This window comes from Trachinotus anak, unplaced genomic scaffold, assembly GCF_046630095.1.
Source record: "Trachinotus anak isolate AG129_WGS33_773 ecotype Australia unplaced genomic scaffold, CSIRO_AGI_Tana_v1 ptg000003l, whole genome shotgun sequence".
NCBI lineage: Eukaryota > Metazoa > Chordata > Actinopteri > Carangiformes > Carangidae > Trachinotus > Trachinotus anak.
The window spans coordinates 9558887-9576477 of record NW_027273854.1 but is presented as its reverse complement, the minus strand read 5'-3'; the positions used below and the strand labels follow the sequence as shown (position 1 = coordinate 9576477).

General features: G+C 43.6%; 3 protein-coding genes across 6 annotated transcripts; 1 reads left to right on the top strand and 2 right to left on the bottom strand.

Annotated features, from left to right (window-relative positions):
• Positions 1-353: 353 nt before the first annotated feature.
• fn3krp (fructosamine 3 kinase related protein) lies at positions 354-2854 on the bottom strand. Its single transcript, XM_071473075.1, has 6 exons — positions 2541-2854; positions 2197-2348; positions 1960-2051; positions 1688-1770; positions 1434-1556; positions 354-1328 (listed from the first exon to the last, which is right to left on the bottom strand). The coding sequence occupies exons 1-6, from the start codon at positions 2679-2681 to the stop codon at positions 990-992; spliced, it is 930 nt and encodes a 309-aa protein (XP_071329176.1). The 5' UTR covers positions 2682-2854; the 3' UTR covers positions 354-989.
• A 92-nt stretch (positions 2855-2946) lies between these two features.
• Positions 2947-5309, top strand: arl16 (ADP-ribosylation factor-like 16). Its single transcript, XM_071473087.1, has 5 exons — positions 2947-3104; positions 3861-3915; positions 4020-4136; positions 4235-4350; positions 4497-5309. Exons 1-5 carry the CDS (start codon positions 3028-3030, stop codon positions 4660-4662), a joined length of 531 nt encoding a protein of 176 aa, XP_071329188.1. The 5' UTR covers positions 2947-3027; the 3' UTR covers positions 4663-5309.
• Positions 5250-16391, bottom strand: epn3a (epsin 3a). Of its 4 annotated transcripts, XM_071473034.1 has the most exons (11): positions 16053-16391; positions 13072-13828; positions 10892-11010; positions 10169-10246; positions 9609-9698; positions 9034-9117; positions 8619-8745; positions 8256-8417; positions 8064-8162; positions 7695-7931; positions 5250-6352 (listed from the first exon to the last, which is right to left on the bottom strand). In XM_071473034.1, the coding sequence occupies exons 2-11, from the start codon at positions 13655-13657 to the stop codon at positions 6057-6059; spliced, it is 1878 nt and encodes a 625-aa protein (XP_071329135.1). In that variant the 5' UTR covers positions 13658-13828; positions 16053-16391; the 3' UTR covers positions 5250-6056. The 4 variants fall into 4 exon arrangements, with proteins under 4 accessions (XP_071329135.1, XP_071329150.1, XP_071329141.1 ...); XM_071473049.1 differs by lacking the exon at positions 10169-10246 and having other exon boundaries at positions 16053-16268; XM_071473040.1 differs by lacking the exon at positions 16053-16391 and having other exon boundaries at positions 8256-8414; positions 13072-13804.
• Positions 16392-17591: the final 1200 nt, after the last annotated feature.

Here is a 17591-nt window from a genome sequence, read left to right as displayed (position 1 = left end):
GTTGCCGTGAATAAGCAAAATTCATAGCTAGTTAATGTCGTAAACACCGTCATAACGCATTTAATTAAAACTGTCAAAATTTCAGTCAAGCATCAAAACAAAAACAAGAGATGTCTATGGGTGCATGAAAACCTGACAGCAACAGAGTATGTTTTAATAAATTGCAAGTATACGCACCACAGTAGCAATTAAAAAGTGGGAGAAGAAGCTATTACTCATCCAAGTGGCAGGGGTTAAACACTTCAGCAATAATGTGGGTGTTGAGTTATTTATGAAGATGGAGGTCTTACTGTTTGATTCACTACAGTTTTCAAAATAGATAGATACCAAATACAGCAGGTAAGGACAAACACTTTGGATCATCCCAGGGTTTATTGTCAAACACGGGTTATGCACAAGAATCAAAGAACAAGAAAGGTTTCGCAGCATAACAAAAACACAGTTTTAGACCAACTTAAAACTTCTTGGTATTTGTTCTTCCAACTGAGAAGCATGAATGATAAAGAATACAATATTGCTCTCACACTTGCAGCAAATGATTAGCTAAAAGCCAAGGAATTTTAAGTTGGTCCAGAGCTAAGCTTTTCAATCTGTGGTAATTCCTCTTTTCTTGTATATAGTATTGCATGTTGTGGTTTATGTTAGATTGTAAGTAACCTACAAACAGGTCAGTGCAGAAAATACAGAATTCTAAGTTTATATCCTTGTTAAATCATACAATTAAAGACATTAACTGAATAGTATAGATTTTGCTTTTTTTATTTTGAAAGAAAATTGGTTTTGGTGTAGCAGTGCAAAATCTATTTTGTTATGTTGATTCTGCATTTTCTACACAGTATAACAGACATTGTAACGTTAAAGTGTTATGTTTAGTCTCTTCAACAATTAGTCATACTAGTTTTGGTCAAATTAGCATTTGTCAATATATGCATTATACTTGACTTGCGTTTAAGACTTGTGAAGCTTTCTGCAAATGACTGTGAGTGAAGTTATTTCAGTAGCTTCTTCATTATGCTTATTGAGGAGCCTCTATAGCCACCACCAAAGTGGTTCCAGTGATTCAGATAGTGGAAGAGTTGGTAAAGCTGGTTTCTGTTTTCAAAGCCCGGTGCTTTAGGAATCTTTTCATGGTAAGCAGAATAAAAAGAGCTGTTGAAGCCACCAAACATCCCCGCAATACCCAACTCAAATTCTGAATGGCCGTAGAAGGAAGCAGGGTCAAAGATGACAGGTCCTTCTGCACACTGTGCCACATTGCCTCCCCATAAATCTCCATGCAGGAGAGCAGGGACAATCTCCACATCCGTGAAAAACTGTGGGATCTTCAGCTGTAAAAGAGACACAACATGTAAACAGTACTGCCAAATTTTTTATACAATCATAAAGACATGTGTATTGTTTTGTTTTTGACAGGGGTCAAAGGAAGGGTGCACCTGTAGCTTGGCCCATAGTTCTCTGGCCTCCCTGTCTCCATAAGATTTCTCCACCATATTAAGCTGATGCTGCAGCCTCTGCTGGGAGTAAAATGTCACCCAGTCATCCTGCCACTCATTGTTCTGGAGAGGAAAAAAGAAAGGCTGCAGTGATACTGCCAAGGATGACCACATCTTAGACACTCCAATACAGTCAACTCGCACCTAGCACACAGATATATGATATACAGATATTTTAAAATACATATTTTTACCTGCGGTAAATATCCACAGCATGTTGTTACACTAAAGCCAAATTTTTCAACAACAGCCACCTCCGACTGCCCAGCTCCTTTTCCTGTGTGCCATAAAAGAAGTTATATAGGACTAAATCTGAATGAATCAGCAATTTACACTCCAACTTAAAATGTGAGAGTTTATTGCAATTCAATCATGTCAATAATGGTCAGTAGTAGCAAGGGGATAGAAGTTTTTTGCGCATTTGTATACATTTTGTATGTACTGAAGTGTAATTAAGGTGAATTACCCACTGTCTGCTGCTCTTTACTTAGTTTTTCCAACTGTCTCTTGTTGTGAAGATGCAGATCTGCCAGCTGCTCTCCCAGGCGCTTTGAGTACCTACACAAAAAAGTATTTTATTAAATAAAGAACAAATAGACCTATACTACAGTCTGCTATATTTTCACATTGCTCTACAGTCTAACCTGTGTACAATGGTAACAATTCTGAAACGGCACTAAACAAATTGTATGACAGCTCTTACTTGCTAAGACCACTCATGTCCAGATGCTCCATCACAAATACACATCCCCCTGTGTCAAGCTCAATCACCTTCACAGGCTTGGGGACTTTAACAGTTTCTGTCTTTAAAATGGCTTCCAAACTGGCCATCTCCCCATCAAACATCAATTTGGCCTGAATAAAACAAAAACAGAATCTGAGCTGATGAGCATATAGTTTGCGTGTTAACTAAATAAACAAAAATTAGACAGTTCTTCATTTCACAATGTGTGCACAAAGTTCACTGGCTTTCAGAGGGTGTAGTATATAAATATGTCACTGTAATAAATCAAAAGATTAAAACAAATAACAATAATTATAAAATACCTCGCTCTTGTGGTTTATCTTCACAAACACTCTCCCAGTATCAGTATCATAACTTTGGCCCTCGCTGATACATCCACCTCCTGAATGACCAGTTGGCTTCAGCATGGTGGTCCCCAACTCTTTCTTTAACTTTGCCTCCATATTTATTTCCCCAAATCAATTCTTGCAGAAAAACAGCGGTGCCAGCTAATTTCCAACAACGCAGTGCAACTGCGGCATCAGAGGTTCTGGGGGGGCGTTTTCGATGTTTTCTGTCGACTCGTGTGGCGTGAACCAGCGATTGCCCTGATTATGGCCGTGATCTTGTTTTTCTTCCGCTTTGTTTACGCGGGTGTGACGATAACCAATCAGAAACAAGAGTGGAATGATTGATGTCTATTTCGTCCAATCACTGCGACGTACCACGGTCGTTTGAGCGTCGCCATGGTGCCAAGTCCGGCGGCTATGTTGGCTACATGCTATCACTGGCTGCTACTGGAAAATCGAAATGACCAGAAATGAAACGTGTTTGCTTCTTGGAGCTACTGGCGTCGGAAAAACGTTGTTGCTGAAACGTCTACAAAATATCCTTGGTGCCCAGCTGAATGTTTTGAACTAGAGCTAGAAAGAAGTATCAAAGCACTGTGAACTGAAAGTATCGCGTATCTTAAATGTAGCTATATTAGCATGATGAGCTGCTGTTGTAGGCGTAAAGTAAATAACGCTAATACCTATATGAGCAATAAATACCAGCTAATTGTACTATATATTTTCAGTTTAGGAACAACGGTCTCTTCATGAAGGTTATTATTTTCAGCTTGTATTGAAACTGAGTCAAAGAGGTGTTCATTCAACTTTATGATCATTTAGAAGGCTGCAGTTTGTGGTGCTGTTGAACTGAATTGGATTATACAGAGAGGTGTGTCTGTTAAAACAGTAGGAACCACTTGTCAACATAAGGCAGTGCATCCTTACGTAATAACCTGACAACTGAGTGTACATTCTCCACCAATATCGGCCGACATCCTCATGTAATTTTGCACCAGATTGAGTACAAATGCATTTGCAAAAGAACCTTTGTGGACATGCATATTACGTTTAAAAGTGATATGGTACTAAAGTGAAATAGAGGAGATTAAAAAAAATATTGTTTCGCAGTGTTCTAAATTACACAACCTTAAAAAAAACAATTACAAGAAAATTCCACTTTCTTAATTGATCACATACCATATAAACAGTTCAAATAATGTATTGAGCTCGTTTTTGCCTTTGACGCCAATTTCAGGTTTAACTTACAACACTGGTTCCCATGTATTTTTTTCCTAACCGATTTTGTTCACAGATCAGTTTGCATGGATTAGGTGAACTGGGGTCACCTCCTTCTACTCTGCCCACAGTAAGTAATAATGAAAGATAGTTTTAATTAACAGAGTTTGTAGGCTCCATTCTCATGTGACAGCCCATCCACATAATGGCTCTAATCTCTTAAAACTTGCACAGGTAGGAACCAACCTGACAGACCTGACACTGAAGAAGAAGAAGGTGACAGTAAGAGAGCTGGGAGGCTGCATGGGCCCTATATGGCCCAGTTACTTCAAAGACTGCTCCTCTATCATTGTATGTTTTTGTATACATGTCACATTTGTTTGTAACATTAGATAGATTAACTGTTGGAATTATATGACTGAATGTTTCTGTCTTTGTGGTTTTCGTAGTTTATGGTGGACTCAGCCAACATCGCTCAGGTATCCTCCTCATGTATCCAGCTGTTGTCAGTACTCTCTGCTGAGCCTCTGCGCAGTGCCTCTGTTCTTATTCTCTTCAACAAGAGGTAACACTCACCAATCCCTTCATTCATTAACCATACATTCAAGATGTGAGAGTCAGAAGGTTCAACACAACATGTATTCAATCTCACAATATTGTCTTACCATTGTGTATTTTCTCATTTTTGTTTTTTATTCCAATCTTTTCCAGGGACATGCCCTGCATTATGAGTCTCATAGAGATAAAGTCACTGTTCAGAATAGATGACATCATTGCATCTGCTACTCAGCCAATCACAACACTGGAACTCAGTGCCCGCTCTGGACAGGGACTTCAGGAGGTGCTCAGCTGGCTGGAGTCCATCACAGTCAAATGATCATTTTCATGTTTGGTCCTCAAAAAGTGACGCTGTTCTCTTTGAGTAATGGTTTCAAGCCTTTTTGGCAAGAGATGTCAGTATCCTCAGTGTGCAAAGACTGTTTACACACTATTTGTAAGAGGATGTAATTATGTGCTTAGTGTTGGACTCACTGAAAAAATCGCAAGACATATGACAAGAGAAACTGTCACATATTAGTGATATCATGGCAGGATGGGATGATTGTGAGGTTTCACCATTTTAACATTTATTATGTTAGCACTACTGTAGGTCTTATCTCCAGTTATTTCTACTGGTCACTTTTACTAGTTAAATTCTAAATAGACACAGTGAATTGCAGGGATTCATTACTAGTTTTAACAACTGGTAAAGTGTGAGGAACAAGTGTTACAGCACTGATTACTGTGATGGGATGCAGCATAGTAGTAATGAGTTACTACCAGCAGGGGGCATAAGGTGCACAACAAAATTTGAAACTGCTACTGGGTGTGTGCCTGCTGTGATGACTTCATATCAAATATATTGATATCAGGGGGAAATGAGAAAACGCAAAGCAATACAATCAAGTGAAGAATGAAGCAGTGTTATAATAATACCCTTGTATTTGATGAGAGTCAAGCAATGAATAAAACTCATGATTCATACGTTTTCTAATGTTGCTTTGCTTATTGTGAATTTTGAAGCAAGCACAGTCCTCCCAAACTATAATTTCATTCATTTAACCCCAGTAATTCATTGCACCATAGTACAATTGTTTATACACTGATGTTTCTCATCAATTCTGGTCCAACAGAAGCGCCACAAAGTTAATGATATTGTTTGATGCAGTAACATTTCAAGAGCTAGACATGTCTTTTAGAGACTGTTTCCAGTTATTTGAAATCTCTTTTTTTCAGGAGGCAGAGTATATGACAGAAGCAGCAGCCGGCGAAGCCAATCACACAAAGAGTTCAGTGAGCAGACTTGCTGACCAACTGAAAAGCTGTAACAAATTTTCCTGGTAATTGTGGCTGTGTAGAGACAACAAAACAATATCAAACTGTGCTTTTGTGTAGGTTTGTATCTGAATTACATTAGCAATAGGTTATGGCCTTAAGGAAGTTTAACATGACACTAACATTTGATGATACAAAGGTGTTATCTCTTTTATACCCTGTTACAGAATTTGTGACCAAAGGAGCAGGACAGGCTGTTATAGCGAAGAACAGAACCAGCTTGCATCAATCTAAGGGTTACTGTATTATACCACAATATAAAAACAACTAAGAATAGAGTTTTCATACAAGTCCTTGGGGCTACAGTTTGGTCTGCGGTTAGAGAGATATTTCAAGAGCATAACCTAATGGCATTCCCCATTTACTTCAGATATTTCTCTCCAGTTTAGTTGGTCCTCATAAGAAAGGGTTCTGGCTGCTCTGTGCTGCCTGTGATCCCTGAGTACTGGCTGAAGAGAAGGGCAACAAGGGCTCAGGGAGGTTTCCTGGCAGGTCCAGACCAGGCTGGGTAGGGTGAGTTAGTGACGAAGGGAGGCTGGCAGGCTGGTGGCTCATGGGTAGAGGCAAGGAGGCACTGTATGGAAGAGTAGTGGTCTGAGGAGCCAAAGAGGTGGAGCAGGGGCCCATTTGATTCAGAGTTAGTTTGGGCTGTTCAGTTTGGAATGGATTGTTGGGTGACGGAGCACTCAAGCCTGGAGAGAAAGAAACATAAAGTCTATTAGGTTATTCAAATTAGATCATCATTTCTGAGACTAGGTCTAGAACCTGACAAATAAAACACTGTTAACATTCAGCTGGGTTGATGTTTTTATAAGTCTGTAACATGACACTACAGTTGCAAGGAGAGAGGATCATGTGAATTTGGTCAGTGGAATTTGGTCTCCATTCAAAGGTCCTTTTCAGCCACACACTCCTAAGGTCTGGATACCAACAAGGAGACTTTTTAAAAAGTCCATCTACCAAGGAGGTTGTGTTTTCACCTGTGTGTGTTTGTTTGTATGTCAGTACTGAACTGATTTGCACCAAACTTTATGAAGGGATGGTGCAAGGACCAGAGAAGAACCCATTCTGTCAAAGTGTCCTTAGGCAAGGCACTGAACCCCAAATTGCCTCCGATGGCTGTTCCATCAGTGTATGAGTGTGTGTGAATGGTAGAAGCGCTCCATGTGTAGATGTAAGCGCTGTATGACTGTGTGTGTGAATGGTTGAATGTGGCTCACATTGTAAAGCGCTTTGAGTGGTCAATAAGACTAGAAAAGCGCTATATAAGCAGTCCATTTACCATTCATCATATTCCTTAACATTGTGAGGAAGGCACTTTTCGATTTCTCAGGAAATTATGGATTTTGATGTAAAAAAAAATCTGACATATTTATGGTGTTGAAATCTACAAATTTTTACAGTTTGGTGCAGATCCAGACAGTAATCCAGAACTAGTGGACGAAAATGCTGAATCTACAGAGAGTTGTACTTATTATTAATAGTAAGCAACAGCGCATATGGCACCAGCCGCGTTTAGGAATGCTTACATCAGTATTTCATACAACACGCAGCTAATAAAATGACACAATAATGGTTGCAGTCGCAACATAGCAATGAGACAATTCATACAGCTGTAGAGCAGTGTGAATTGTATAATGTTAATGTCTCAGACTACTTCCTTTTTCCTTTTATTCTTCTAAGAGCTAGACAGACGTGTAAGATTGTTTGAGCTTAGCAGAGGTATGCACTCTACTGTGTGACTGTGTGCCATTCTAGGTGCAACTGTATTACCATTCATTTCTCTGCAAGTAGATTTCTATTCCATAAAGAAATAGAGTGGCTTCAGCTCAGAACCAATCTACAGAGTACAAGTATGACATGCTCCAGTACATGGTTGACAGTCCTGTACACATAATTTACATTTAACTGCCTGAATTGTGCAAAACACCGGGGTGATTTAAATCTAGGGTTGCAGCTATCACCCACTTCCCCAGTCTTTCCATGGGAGAACAAAATGAGTTTTGCATCTCTGGTCAATAATGCAATTAATACCTGATAAGAAGGGGTTCTTGGTCTTGGCTGAGGGATTTGCTGGGATCAAACTGTCCAGGTTTACCAAGGACGCCCCTGTGGGGCCCAGGAAGGACTCGGGTGTTCGGCATGTACGAGGGCTGGGGGCAGCCAGGCTTTCCCCAAGACGTGACAGGTCAAAGAGCTCTGGACTGCCCTCCCCTCGGCCATTGACGTTCAGCTGACCTCCATCCATGGCCTCGTCAAACAGATCCCCATCTGACAGCAGAACGTGAGATGATAACATTCATGAAGATCTCTGAGATGATATGTGCATGGGATACAGAGAACCACCATAAGGGAATGAGAAGAGAGCGAGAGAGAGAAAAAGTAAGAGGATGTTCTATTTACCTGATGGACTTCCAGCTCGGGGAAAAGGTTCCCTGACAGCCCCCTCTATTGCTGTTCTTTCTGATGGGGGGGCTGAGAATGGATCCACTCTTGAGGAGGCTACAAACAACAAAATTCATGTGAGATATTTAATTTCAAATATCTGTTTGTCTTTGGCTGAGCTGTATGAGTGCATGCACATTTCAGACTCACCTGTGTTTGCAGGGAAAGCCCACACACGGCCGGTGGCAGCGAGGTTGGAGACATTGTTCGGCTGACCATCCCAGGGGTCAGCAGGGGGCTCCCATGGTGGGGGAGGACTGTTGGAGGTTGGTGGGACCATCCACGAAGAATCTCCTCTTGAGGTGCTGCCTTCTTTAATTACGTAGAGGAGCGGTAAAGTAAGTTTATCATAGCATGTGAGCAGAACAAACTGTATTATTGATCTGTCTACAGATGCTTCTGTCTTTAAAGAATAAACAACAACAACAACAAGACAATGATTGACTACATATTATTCACACATGGTGCTTCAACACTTCTGCTTTGGTCGTAGTAAAATAACTCGAGGCTCACCCAGGGAGTCCCAGGGGTCTGTGCCAACTGGTTGAGCTGCTGCCTGATGTGCAACATTATTCCAGCGGTCACCCGAAGGCAGATCTGAGGGCACTGCAAAAACATCTACCAGGTCCATGAAGGCGGTCTGTTCCACATCAACAAGAAAAAACAAAATCAATGCATTGCCTCAGCACTCACTGATAGTTCTCTTAACCTTGATGACAACTCAAAAGCTAACTCGACTTGTATAAACAAACACGTTTTGAGGTTTGAGCTATGGAACCTGATCAGACCCAATAACTCTGCCCATCATTGTCGTAAAGCGTTATAGCCGATTTGGTTGTGATCCTTGGGCAATAAATGCATGTTCTCAAATGTATGGTTACACTTCATCACCCCCCATTGAGATATTCCATACCCCAATATTTCATACCCCGCCTTTAGACTCCAGCTGACGTTTGCTCTCCTCCAAAGCTTTCTGGAGCATCGACTCATCTCCTTGGCGACTGAGCTGTTCCTGTCGACAGATACAGTCACATGGATGCCTTTGGGTGTGACAGCTTCCGGCAAAATTCACATACTGTCACATCATAATATATTTATGACTCAATAGCAGAACACAGGCAACATATGACCCACAGATAGATGTGTGCAATATGCTCAGACCAGAATATTCTCCAGTCAAAGAGAGGAGAGCATCACTGTGCTCTCTCACAGAGCAGTTCTATTGTGCTACCGTTCACTGACACATTGAGAGAGAAAAAAGGAAGGGAAAAGACAAAGAGACAGAGTTAAACAGAAGAGAGAGAGAGAGAGGTGGGGCACAATGGTGATCTGATGTAATACAACAGAGTGATAGATATACAACTTTAAAAAAAAAAAAGAAGCAGGTGTGGAAATTAAAGTTTAATTTTCATGTGGAAAGTCATCATCAAGAAAATGTAAATACAAGAAAACATAAGAGATGAAAGACCAATAAGGGTAAGATGGGACCCCGAGCAATCCTACCTGCTGGTGCTCCTCCTTGCTCAGGCTCAGAGCTAACTGGAGCTGAGTGTCCTCATCCATATCCAGTGTGGCAGGTGCACGTTCGACTGGCTGCACGGGTGTGAAGAGAATTGAAGAATCAGCATTTGGTCAATAAAAGTACAAATAATTCTCGGACATCCTCGCAGCGCATTGCATGCAGTTCTACAGGTGTCCCAAGTAGAGTAAAGGAGTCAGTCAAACCCTTTGCCCCTCAATGACACCACACCAGAAGAGGTCAGAGTGGCTGAGAGGGGCGTCTCCTACTGGACTGAGAGGAGAGATTTAGTGGTTAGTGGAACAGAAGGATGAAGTGATTAGTCTCTAGAGGAAGTTGCATGTGCTTTTGCTGTTTAAAAGCGAGTGAGTGGGGGCCATGGTTCAAATCTAAGGAGGAGAGAAAGTGAGTGGTACATGCAGCTGTTTGTGAGAAGGACAAAACTGGGCCGTGACATTGGTTTTAGTGCACAGAGCAACAGGAGATGTGCTATAGGGCAAAGGATGCAGAGGAGGGATCATCCCTTGTCCCAGTGTACTTATACCTTCTGTGCCTCCTCCTTGCTGAGGCTCATAGCGATCTGGAGCTGGGTCTGTTCATCAATGTCCACAGAGGGAGGTGGCTAGAGTTAAGCAGGAAGGATTAGCGGAAAGACTAATCAAAGGAAAGGAAAAATCACGCTTCAATTTGTTGAAGTGATTCATCAAGAAATTATTGAGAGAATACAATGATTTTGCAGTGATTCAAAGGAGTGAGAGTAACACACAGATCTAATGTACAGATCTAAATTCGATCATCAAAATCACAGCTGATTTCTTTGATTACAGAAGTGGAAACTGTTACGCACTATCATGTATTTCCGTAATAGCCAAGCAGAAGTCACAGAGGGCAACAGCCGCCCTTGCCATGGAGACTAGGGCGGGCTGTGGGTGCTCAGGAGTGGATCAATGCACACATCCTGTCTGGCTTCTCACTATTTCACTCGCAGTGTCCTCACTCTTCTGCACCGCTCGCGCTGATTGGTCAAAGTGCCATTATTGACCACATCAGGGAGAGGGTTGATGGTATCACTGTCTGTGAAAGGTTCTGGGAAATTGTTGCTGTGGTGGAGGCAGTAGGAGCGCTTCGCCGCCATGACTGACAGTGTCCAAGCACGTGTGTGAGAGGCCTTTCATGACTTCAGAGTTACAACATAACATGTCAGCAGCAGGGCGGCTAAGAAGCCTCTTTCTGTCAGGCGCATGTGCTGTAAGAACAAGAGAGGTACCTTTTCACTTTCTTCTCGGCTCATAGCCAGGGCCAGCTGCAGCTGCAGCTCCTCTTCTCCACTGGTCGCGGGCCGAGCTTGCTCCAGGTCAGGAGCAAGGCGAGGAGAGGAAGAGGAGGCTACAGAGAGAGAGAGGGAGAGCAGAGGGAATTGGATGTTTACCGAGAAAGGGGGAGCAGTAGGATGTAGACAGAAACATTAACAGATGGAAATAGAGGGCGAAAGAGATGGAAAGCAAAGAGAGGCAGACTTTCGGCTGATTTTTAATGTTGAAAAAGCGCTGGCGCTGTTCTTGCATGTTAATTTTCTTTCCATTGCCTGTTGTTTAGAGCCTTTGCTGGCATCGCTTGCCACGGTCTGCGTAACTCTGCCTGCACTGAGAACAATGGTGCGCCTGTGTGGAGAGATGGGGTGGTGGAGGGGGAGAGGAATGGATGGGTTGGAGTGGGGCCCACCTTCCACCTTACCCCAAATCCTATGGGTAGAATTCAGGTCCAGGTTTTTTTTTTTTTTTGGGGGGGGGGGGGGGGGGGGGGGCTTGGCAGTATACCAGTCTGGGTGCCAGGTTGTAGGTCATGGTGCTAAAGCAGTGCAGTAGGCCACATGAAACCAATCATTTCCACTATGCTGCCCTTCAATACCCCTCCCCGTCTCAGCTGGAATGCTTGCTGGCAATTAGCTGCTGCCAACCATCCTGACCCACATCCATGGTTCCACCCGTCAGCACCATGCTCTGATGTCCAGGAATCTCAAAGAGACCACCGCTATCCTCCTGTGCTGTTGTGCCGTGTTTGCAAAAACTGGAATTACTACATTTATACGGGGCAATGCACAGGTACATGCACAAAACACACACCAACACACACGTTTGCACACCAACTCGCCTTTCAAGTATTTGAACACCTGCAGCACACCTGTCAAGTCATCATTCTTTGTCACACAGTAGGCCTTTCTGAAACCGTTCCTATTTAGATAAAGATCAAGTGATTTTAATTATCTGCTTTGATCACTAGAATGTGGAACTATTGTGGTTATCCAGCATGAAATCCAGCTATCAGCTATATTTGTGGCATCACTGAACCCCAGATCAAGAGCTTGGAGGTCGTAAATGGCCACATGTTTCCACTGGCACAGCCCAGGAAAGTATGCAAGAAACATCTATCAAGAGGAAAATGCATTGGTGAAAAACAACTTTTGTGGGCTTCGTGGTAATAAGTCAGACACGACCTGCGGGCGTAACTCTGTTTACACTGTCAAACGGCCCACTGACATCAAAGTATAGCAGAAGAGCTGATGCCTTCACGAAGCCACAGCTCTGCTGCTGACTAACACCTTTTAACAAACACCACACAGACCACACAAATGCCAAAGTGTACGCTACACACCGCTCACACCACATTTACAAACGCTCCACGTACACAGCTGCTTCACGCTTTTCCACAACGGGTTTTCAGATGTGCTAACCACCTACACATTCAAACAGGGATCACTTAGCTTCTTATCTTATCTCACCACATAACCATGATGATTGGAGTAGTAGAACAGATAGTAACACCATGATTAAACACGGTATCCGGTTGTGCTTTCACATTAGACCGAAACAAGCCCAAACGGGGGGCCTCGTCTCTTTTGTAAATCCAGTTTAGCTGACGTGACTGTAAACAGGGGAATGAGAGGAATGCAGATATTCAACTGACAGTAGACAGTGACACTTTCTGTAAAACACAAAGAGCAAGCAAATAACACTCATCAAGGCTTGAATGTCGGTGTTAAAACAGCATCCGCGTCAATGAGACATCACAGATTGATGTTCATATCTCAAAAGGTGAACAGAGAGTAGAAATATATAACCAGTGTCTCCATTAATTCTTCCCTTTTCTGTCACCAAATGGACTATCACGAGGGGACTGACATCTGTTATTCTGTTGCTTTCGTCATGTTTAAGAGCTCATTTGAACGTATCTGATAAACATGTGACCTAAACTCATGACCTGTCATGTGTGCACTCCTGACAAACGACAGGTCACATGCCACAGGAAACATTCAGGTATCTTTCAGATCGCGTTGTACTCTGAGGAACTAAAGTGACGTTCGATTCGGAGATGGGCGTGCTTGTGTTTCATGAAGCGCGTGTCAAGTTGCGTCACGGTGCACATCAGTGAGATGTAACTGCTACTCACAGTGGGAGGATGGTGAGCCTCTGCACATCCTGATATCCTCCCCGTAGACCCCGGCCGAACTGGTGCGGTGTCCCGGGTAGGGAGGAGGCAGGGATCCAGAGCTTAAGCTGCTGGTGACCCCTGCCATGCGCGTCTTGGTCTTCAGCGCCTGGCTCCTTTCCCTCTTCAGCTTTTCCTCATCCCTCAACAGAGCCACCAGCTGCTTGGCCTTCTCTCGGACATTGATGCCCTGGTCGCGTCCATCCCGATCTATGTACTGGAAGTCTCTCAGTGTCTGGATGGTGTGTATGTTCTCCCGGCACTCCTGGGCCACGCGCTCAGAGCCCGTTTTGATCAGGTAGTCCAGCAGGGTCAGTGCCTTATAAACATGGCGCCAGTTTTTACCGTGGTCGTTGAGCCGCTTCCAGATCATACCCATCACCTCAGTGAAAGCCACTACATTGAAGGTCAGGTCCGCGATTTCAGACATGAGCGAGCTGGGAGGCCCCCAGTGGTCGTTGGAGGTGGCCTCTCGGACCTTGATCTCAGCCTCAGTGTAGTTGTTGACCATGTTTTTCATCTGGCGGCGGAGCGATGAAGTCTGCATGGTGGCGGCAGGGTGTTTTACAGGTGGCAAAAGATAGTCTAACAGCAGCAGGCCAGCCCGCTGTGTCGCCTCAGGCAAGGAGGCTCCTCAGAGATCAGTTCAAGAGAAAAAAAATGCAGGGAAGTCGTCCTCCTCTTGGCAAATTCAGTGACGTCCACAAGTGTGTTCCTGCTGGAGAGGGACGCACAAATTAGATATACAGAAAGATTTTATTATTAACAGAGAGAACTTTCTCTCACAAAACAAACACACCACATCCTTAGTGATGTTACTTCCTCTGTTTGCCATCACTGCAGCTACACTCTCACACCCCTTTTTCACTCAGCAATTGTTTTTAGAAAGAAAGAGGAACAACTCAGCTCCAAGCGATTTGAAACACAACACCTGGGCTCAGTTTTCCAACTTCACAAGGTCTGAGTGAGTGCATAAAGTGCATTGCTCCTAAGTAAGCAATGGCCATCTTGACCGGCTTTTTCATACATTCAATTTTGTCAATTTTGCAAAAAATAACTTCTTCTTCTTCTTCCCTGAAAAGCAAATACTAGTCTCAGACCCAGGGACTGAAATCCAACCTGCCTGTGTAGAAATCAGTGTTATCAGAGTGAGACGGGAGGGGCTCCACCTCTCCTGTTTTTCTGACCTGATTACATCACCACAGCAGCAGCATGGGCTTCAAAGTATTTGAAGACTCACAAAACCGTAACAAAAACTGCTGAACTCCTACACAGATACGCACAAAGTAGTCCACCAGAATCGCCAACAGTTTCCTGTTTTTGCTTTAATGATTCAAGATATTGAACACTAGACAATATGTTGGACAGTGAACTGTTTTGTCCTTTGTTGCCGGGGGAAATGTGAGCCAATAACCTGTCACTCCCCTAATCTATCTAAAGTCTGCGGTGGATGATCAATCCCTTCACTTAAGAGTCAACTGCTCCATCATGAGTAAGCATTTTCCAAAATACTAAAAAGGCGCGTGAGAAGAGAGACATGCTGTAAAATGGTTCAGTGCTCCCTGGAGGCAGTGAAATATTGACTGTAATAAAATTGCTGTATAATTGGTGTAAGATTGCTATTGTGATATATAGTGTCCATTAACTTCCAATACAGAAACAGTGATATTGTAAGAAAGAAAGTGGACTATTTAGTTTAAACTCTTTAGACATTTCAGCAGACTGTGAATAAATGAATATGAATAATAACATGAATATGAATAAAAAGGTGACTGCAGCGGGTTTGCCTGAAATATCTGACACGCTGTGACAAAGCGTCCTGTGATGTAAGAGGGCTGCAAATAGATTATTAAGTGGCAGTGAGAGTCAGAACATTTGTGGCCCGGCTGGCCACAGGTTAAATCTCAAGTGGTGACCAGCGCAGGTCCCAGTTAGTCCCATTATCTCCTGCTGCTTCCTGATTGCTGGGATTACTCAGCTGCAGACTGTGTGTGGGGAATAACTAGAAAGCCAGTCCAAATGCTGCCCTTCCTGGAACTATCCCGTAAATGAAAAGTCTTCAGAGAGGTTTGAACGGAGCTAATGACAGAGAGAGAGAGAGAGAGAGAGAGAGAGAGAGCAGTGCTGCAACAGGAAGGGTGGAAATTAAATTCTCCCTCTGGCAAGATTTGTAATCCAGTGCTGATATGCCTCCATTACTGCTACGCTCACGCTCTTAAGTGATGATAAAACTAAATTTGTGACATATCCGGCACCTTTATTAAAGAGTGACACATTATTATCACATAATTCAGACTTATAGCAGTAGCAGGGTGCCAGAGGCAGCACCCACTCTCCACCACTACACACATGAATACTCTCTCTCTATCAAACACACACCCTCACCTCTTTCCTGAGAAAACACACACACATTCCTCACACAGTTTGAGTATGAATGGTGACCTTGACATGGTGACACATTTCACTAGATCCTTAAAGCACCTTGAAATATACTTTGGAGGCTTCAATTCGTCTGTGAAACATATACCCTTGTTCTGATACGTGATACACTCCTTATCTCTGCCTATAGGAAGCAAAGTGAGAACTGCTCCCAGATCAGGCCTACACGCCCGCCCAGGTATGTTCGGTTGTGCCTGTGTGAAGAAAAACAGTCAGTCGCTGGATGAAAGAAAGCAGAGGTTTGGGGGGGGGGGGGGGGGGGGGGGGTCTGGATTCAACTCATTTCTCTTGACATGTCCTGTTTGTCCCGAACTGGGGCGCATTAATATCGTTCACGTTGCGGCAAATGGGACGATCCGGTAGGTGAAGTATGCGACCGTGACTCAGCTACGTGTCCGAGTTTAAAAAAAAAAAAAAAGAAAAAAGAAAAGTTCGACAAAAAAACAAAAAAAAAAACAAACAAAAAGCAAACGCTAAATCGCTGCATCGACTTTCGCCCTTACCTTCATGACATAGCGCCTACAGCGGGGTCCCGACTCGGGGGGAAGCTTCGGGTGGAAGGAGAAACGCCTCCGCGGCTCGGCATGTCCCGCAGCCTCCGGGCAGAGGGAAGGACTCGTATGGGAAGAGCCTGAGAGCGCCGCGGAGAGCCGTGCTGCGCTCAGACCGAATCCAAAACTAAAACGAGGCGGTGCCGATTTGTTATCAAACTAAGTTGTGTGTGCATATCACAGATCCAGGCACTTGGCTTGCAGATGGTACAGCGCCCCCCTCCTCCTCCTCCTCTTCCTCCTCTCCACTAAAAAAAAACCTCTCTCACACACACACACACACACACACACACACACAAAAATGGATGGAGAGGGAGAGGGGGGGGGGGGGGGGGGGGGGGGGGGGGGGGGAAGGCCTGCTCGGTGCATGCAGAGTCAGACTTAACCCTTTCGCTGCCTGATGGAAAAGCATCCATGTGCTTACTGGGAGCAGGTGATCCAGAGCACTCTGAGTGATCACACACACACACACACACACACACACTTATACTGTAGAGGGACAAAACAATAACTATGCAGTATGTGGTGTGGGCAGAGACACAAGCATAGCAGCACAGCTCGCTTTTGTTCAAATAAATCCGCAAATACACAATACTCATATCCTGAAGAACAACAGTGATGCTATATTACATTACATAAAGAGATTGCTGTGCAGAAATCCACCCATGCAAGTAATATGATATCTAAACATTACACACACACACACACACACACACACACACACACACACACACCACAGGCAGACAAATATGGTGATGATACAGCTTTGCACTAAATGAATATCATAACATATGATAACATGGGTATAAACCCACCACAGACACCGCCATTTCCTATAAGGATACACCAGAAAAGCTATGCTGTAACAATGTCTTGCAGAGTGAGTGAAAGTGTTTCCCAGAGGGATTTGACAAGGATCCACATTTCCTCTTCAGCAGCTTCATCATCACATCTCTGCTCTTTACTTATTGATCACCACTAATGGGTTGTTGTCTGAAGTCACATCCCTATAAATCTGCTTTGTATTTACACTGGCTCACATGCAGTGCTTGGCCCAAAAGTAAGTAATCTCCAGCCTACTACAAGTGGTGTTTGAAAGCACAGAAGGGTTGTTCATATCACAGTGCTGAGTGAATAATGATTACTTAACTGAGGGAGAAGCAGCAGGACCGAACAGTGGCCCTTGTGGCTGGTTGACTGAGCAGGATATACAGGAAATACCAGCTCCACCTTGAAACAACAAAGGCACGACTCTTGGAGACAACAAAAGGCTCATGTGTACGGAAATCAGAAGTTTATCAAGCAGTGAAACTGCTTCTTTAAAGGGACTTTGGGGGAATTTCTCTGGCTCTGATAAAAAGGCACGATTAAGTTTGTCAGAGTACTCTCCTGGCCGTACATTTGCTTGTTGTGGCTCCCCGTTTCATTTTCTGACTCTCACTGACAGAACAGTCGAGCTCAGCGTCATGTACCTCCTCCGGCCCTCCTCCT

Bases quoted from the DNA above. Each gene is read 5' to 3' on its own strand.
- fn3krp (XM_071473075.1), bottom strand. From the start codon at position 2,681: ATGGAGGCAAAGTTAAAGAAAGAGTTGGGGACCACCATGCTGAAGCCA. The intron at 1,771-1,959 runs GTAATTCACCTT...TATGGCACACAG, and splicing joins TAAAGAGCAGCAGACAGTGG to GAAAAGGAGCTGGGCAGTCG. The intron at 1,329-1,433 runs GTGCACCCTTCC...TCTCTTTTACAG, and splicing joins AACTATGGGCCAAGCTACAG to CTGAAGATCCCACAGTTTTT.
- epn3a (XM_071473034.1), bottom strand. From the start codon at position 13,657: ATGCAGACTTCATCGCTCCGCCGCCAGATGAAAAACATGGTCAACAAC. The intron at 8,418-8,618 runs GTGAGCCTCGAG...ACGTAATTAAAG, and splicing joins AGACCCCTGGGACTCCCTGG to AAGGCAGCACCTCAAGAGGA. The intron at 6,353-7,694 runs GTATTAATTGCA...CTTTCTCTCCAG, and splicing joins CAAGAACCCCTTCTTATCAG to GCTTGAGTGCTCCGTCACCC.
- arl16 (XM_071473087.1), top strand. From the start codon at position 3,028: ATGACCAGAAATGAAACGTGTTTGCTTCTTGGAGCTACTGGCGTCGGA. The intron at 3,105-3,860 runs TATCCTTGGTGC...ATTTTGTTCACA, and splicing joins TTGCTGAAACGTCTACAAAA to GATCAGTTTGCATGGATTAG. The intron at 4,351-4,496 runs GTAACACTCACC...AATCTTTTCCAG, and splicing joins CTTATTCTCTTCAACAAGAG to GGACATGCCCTGCATTATGA.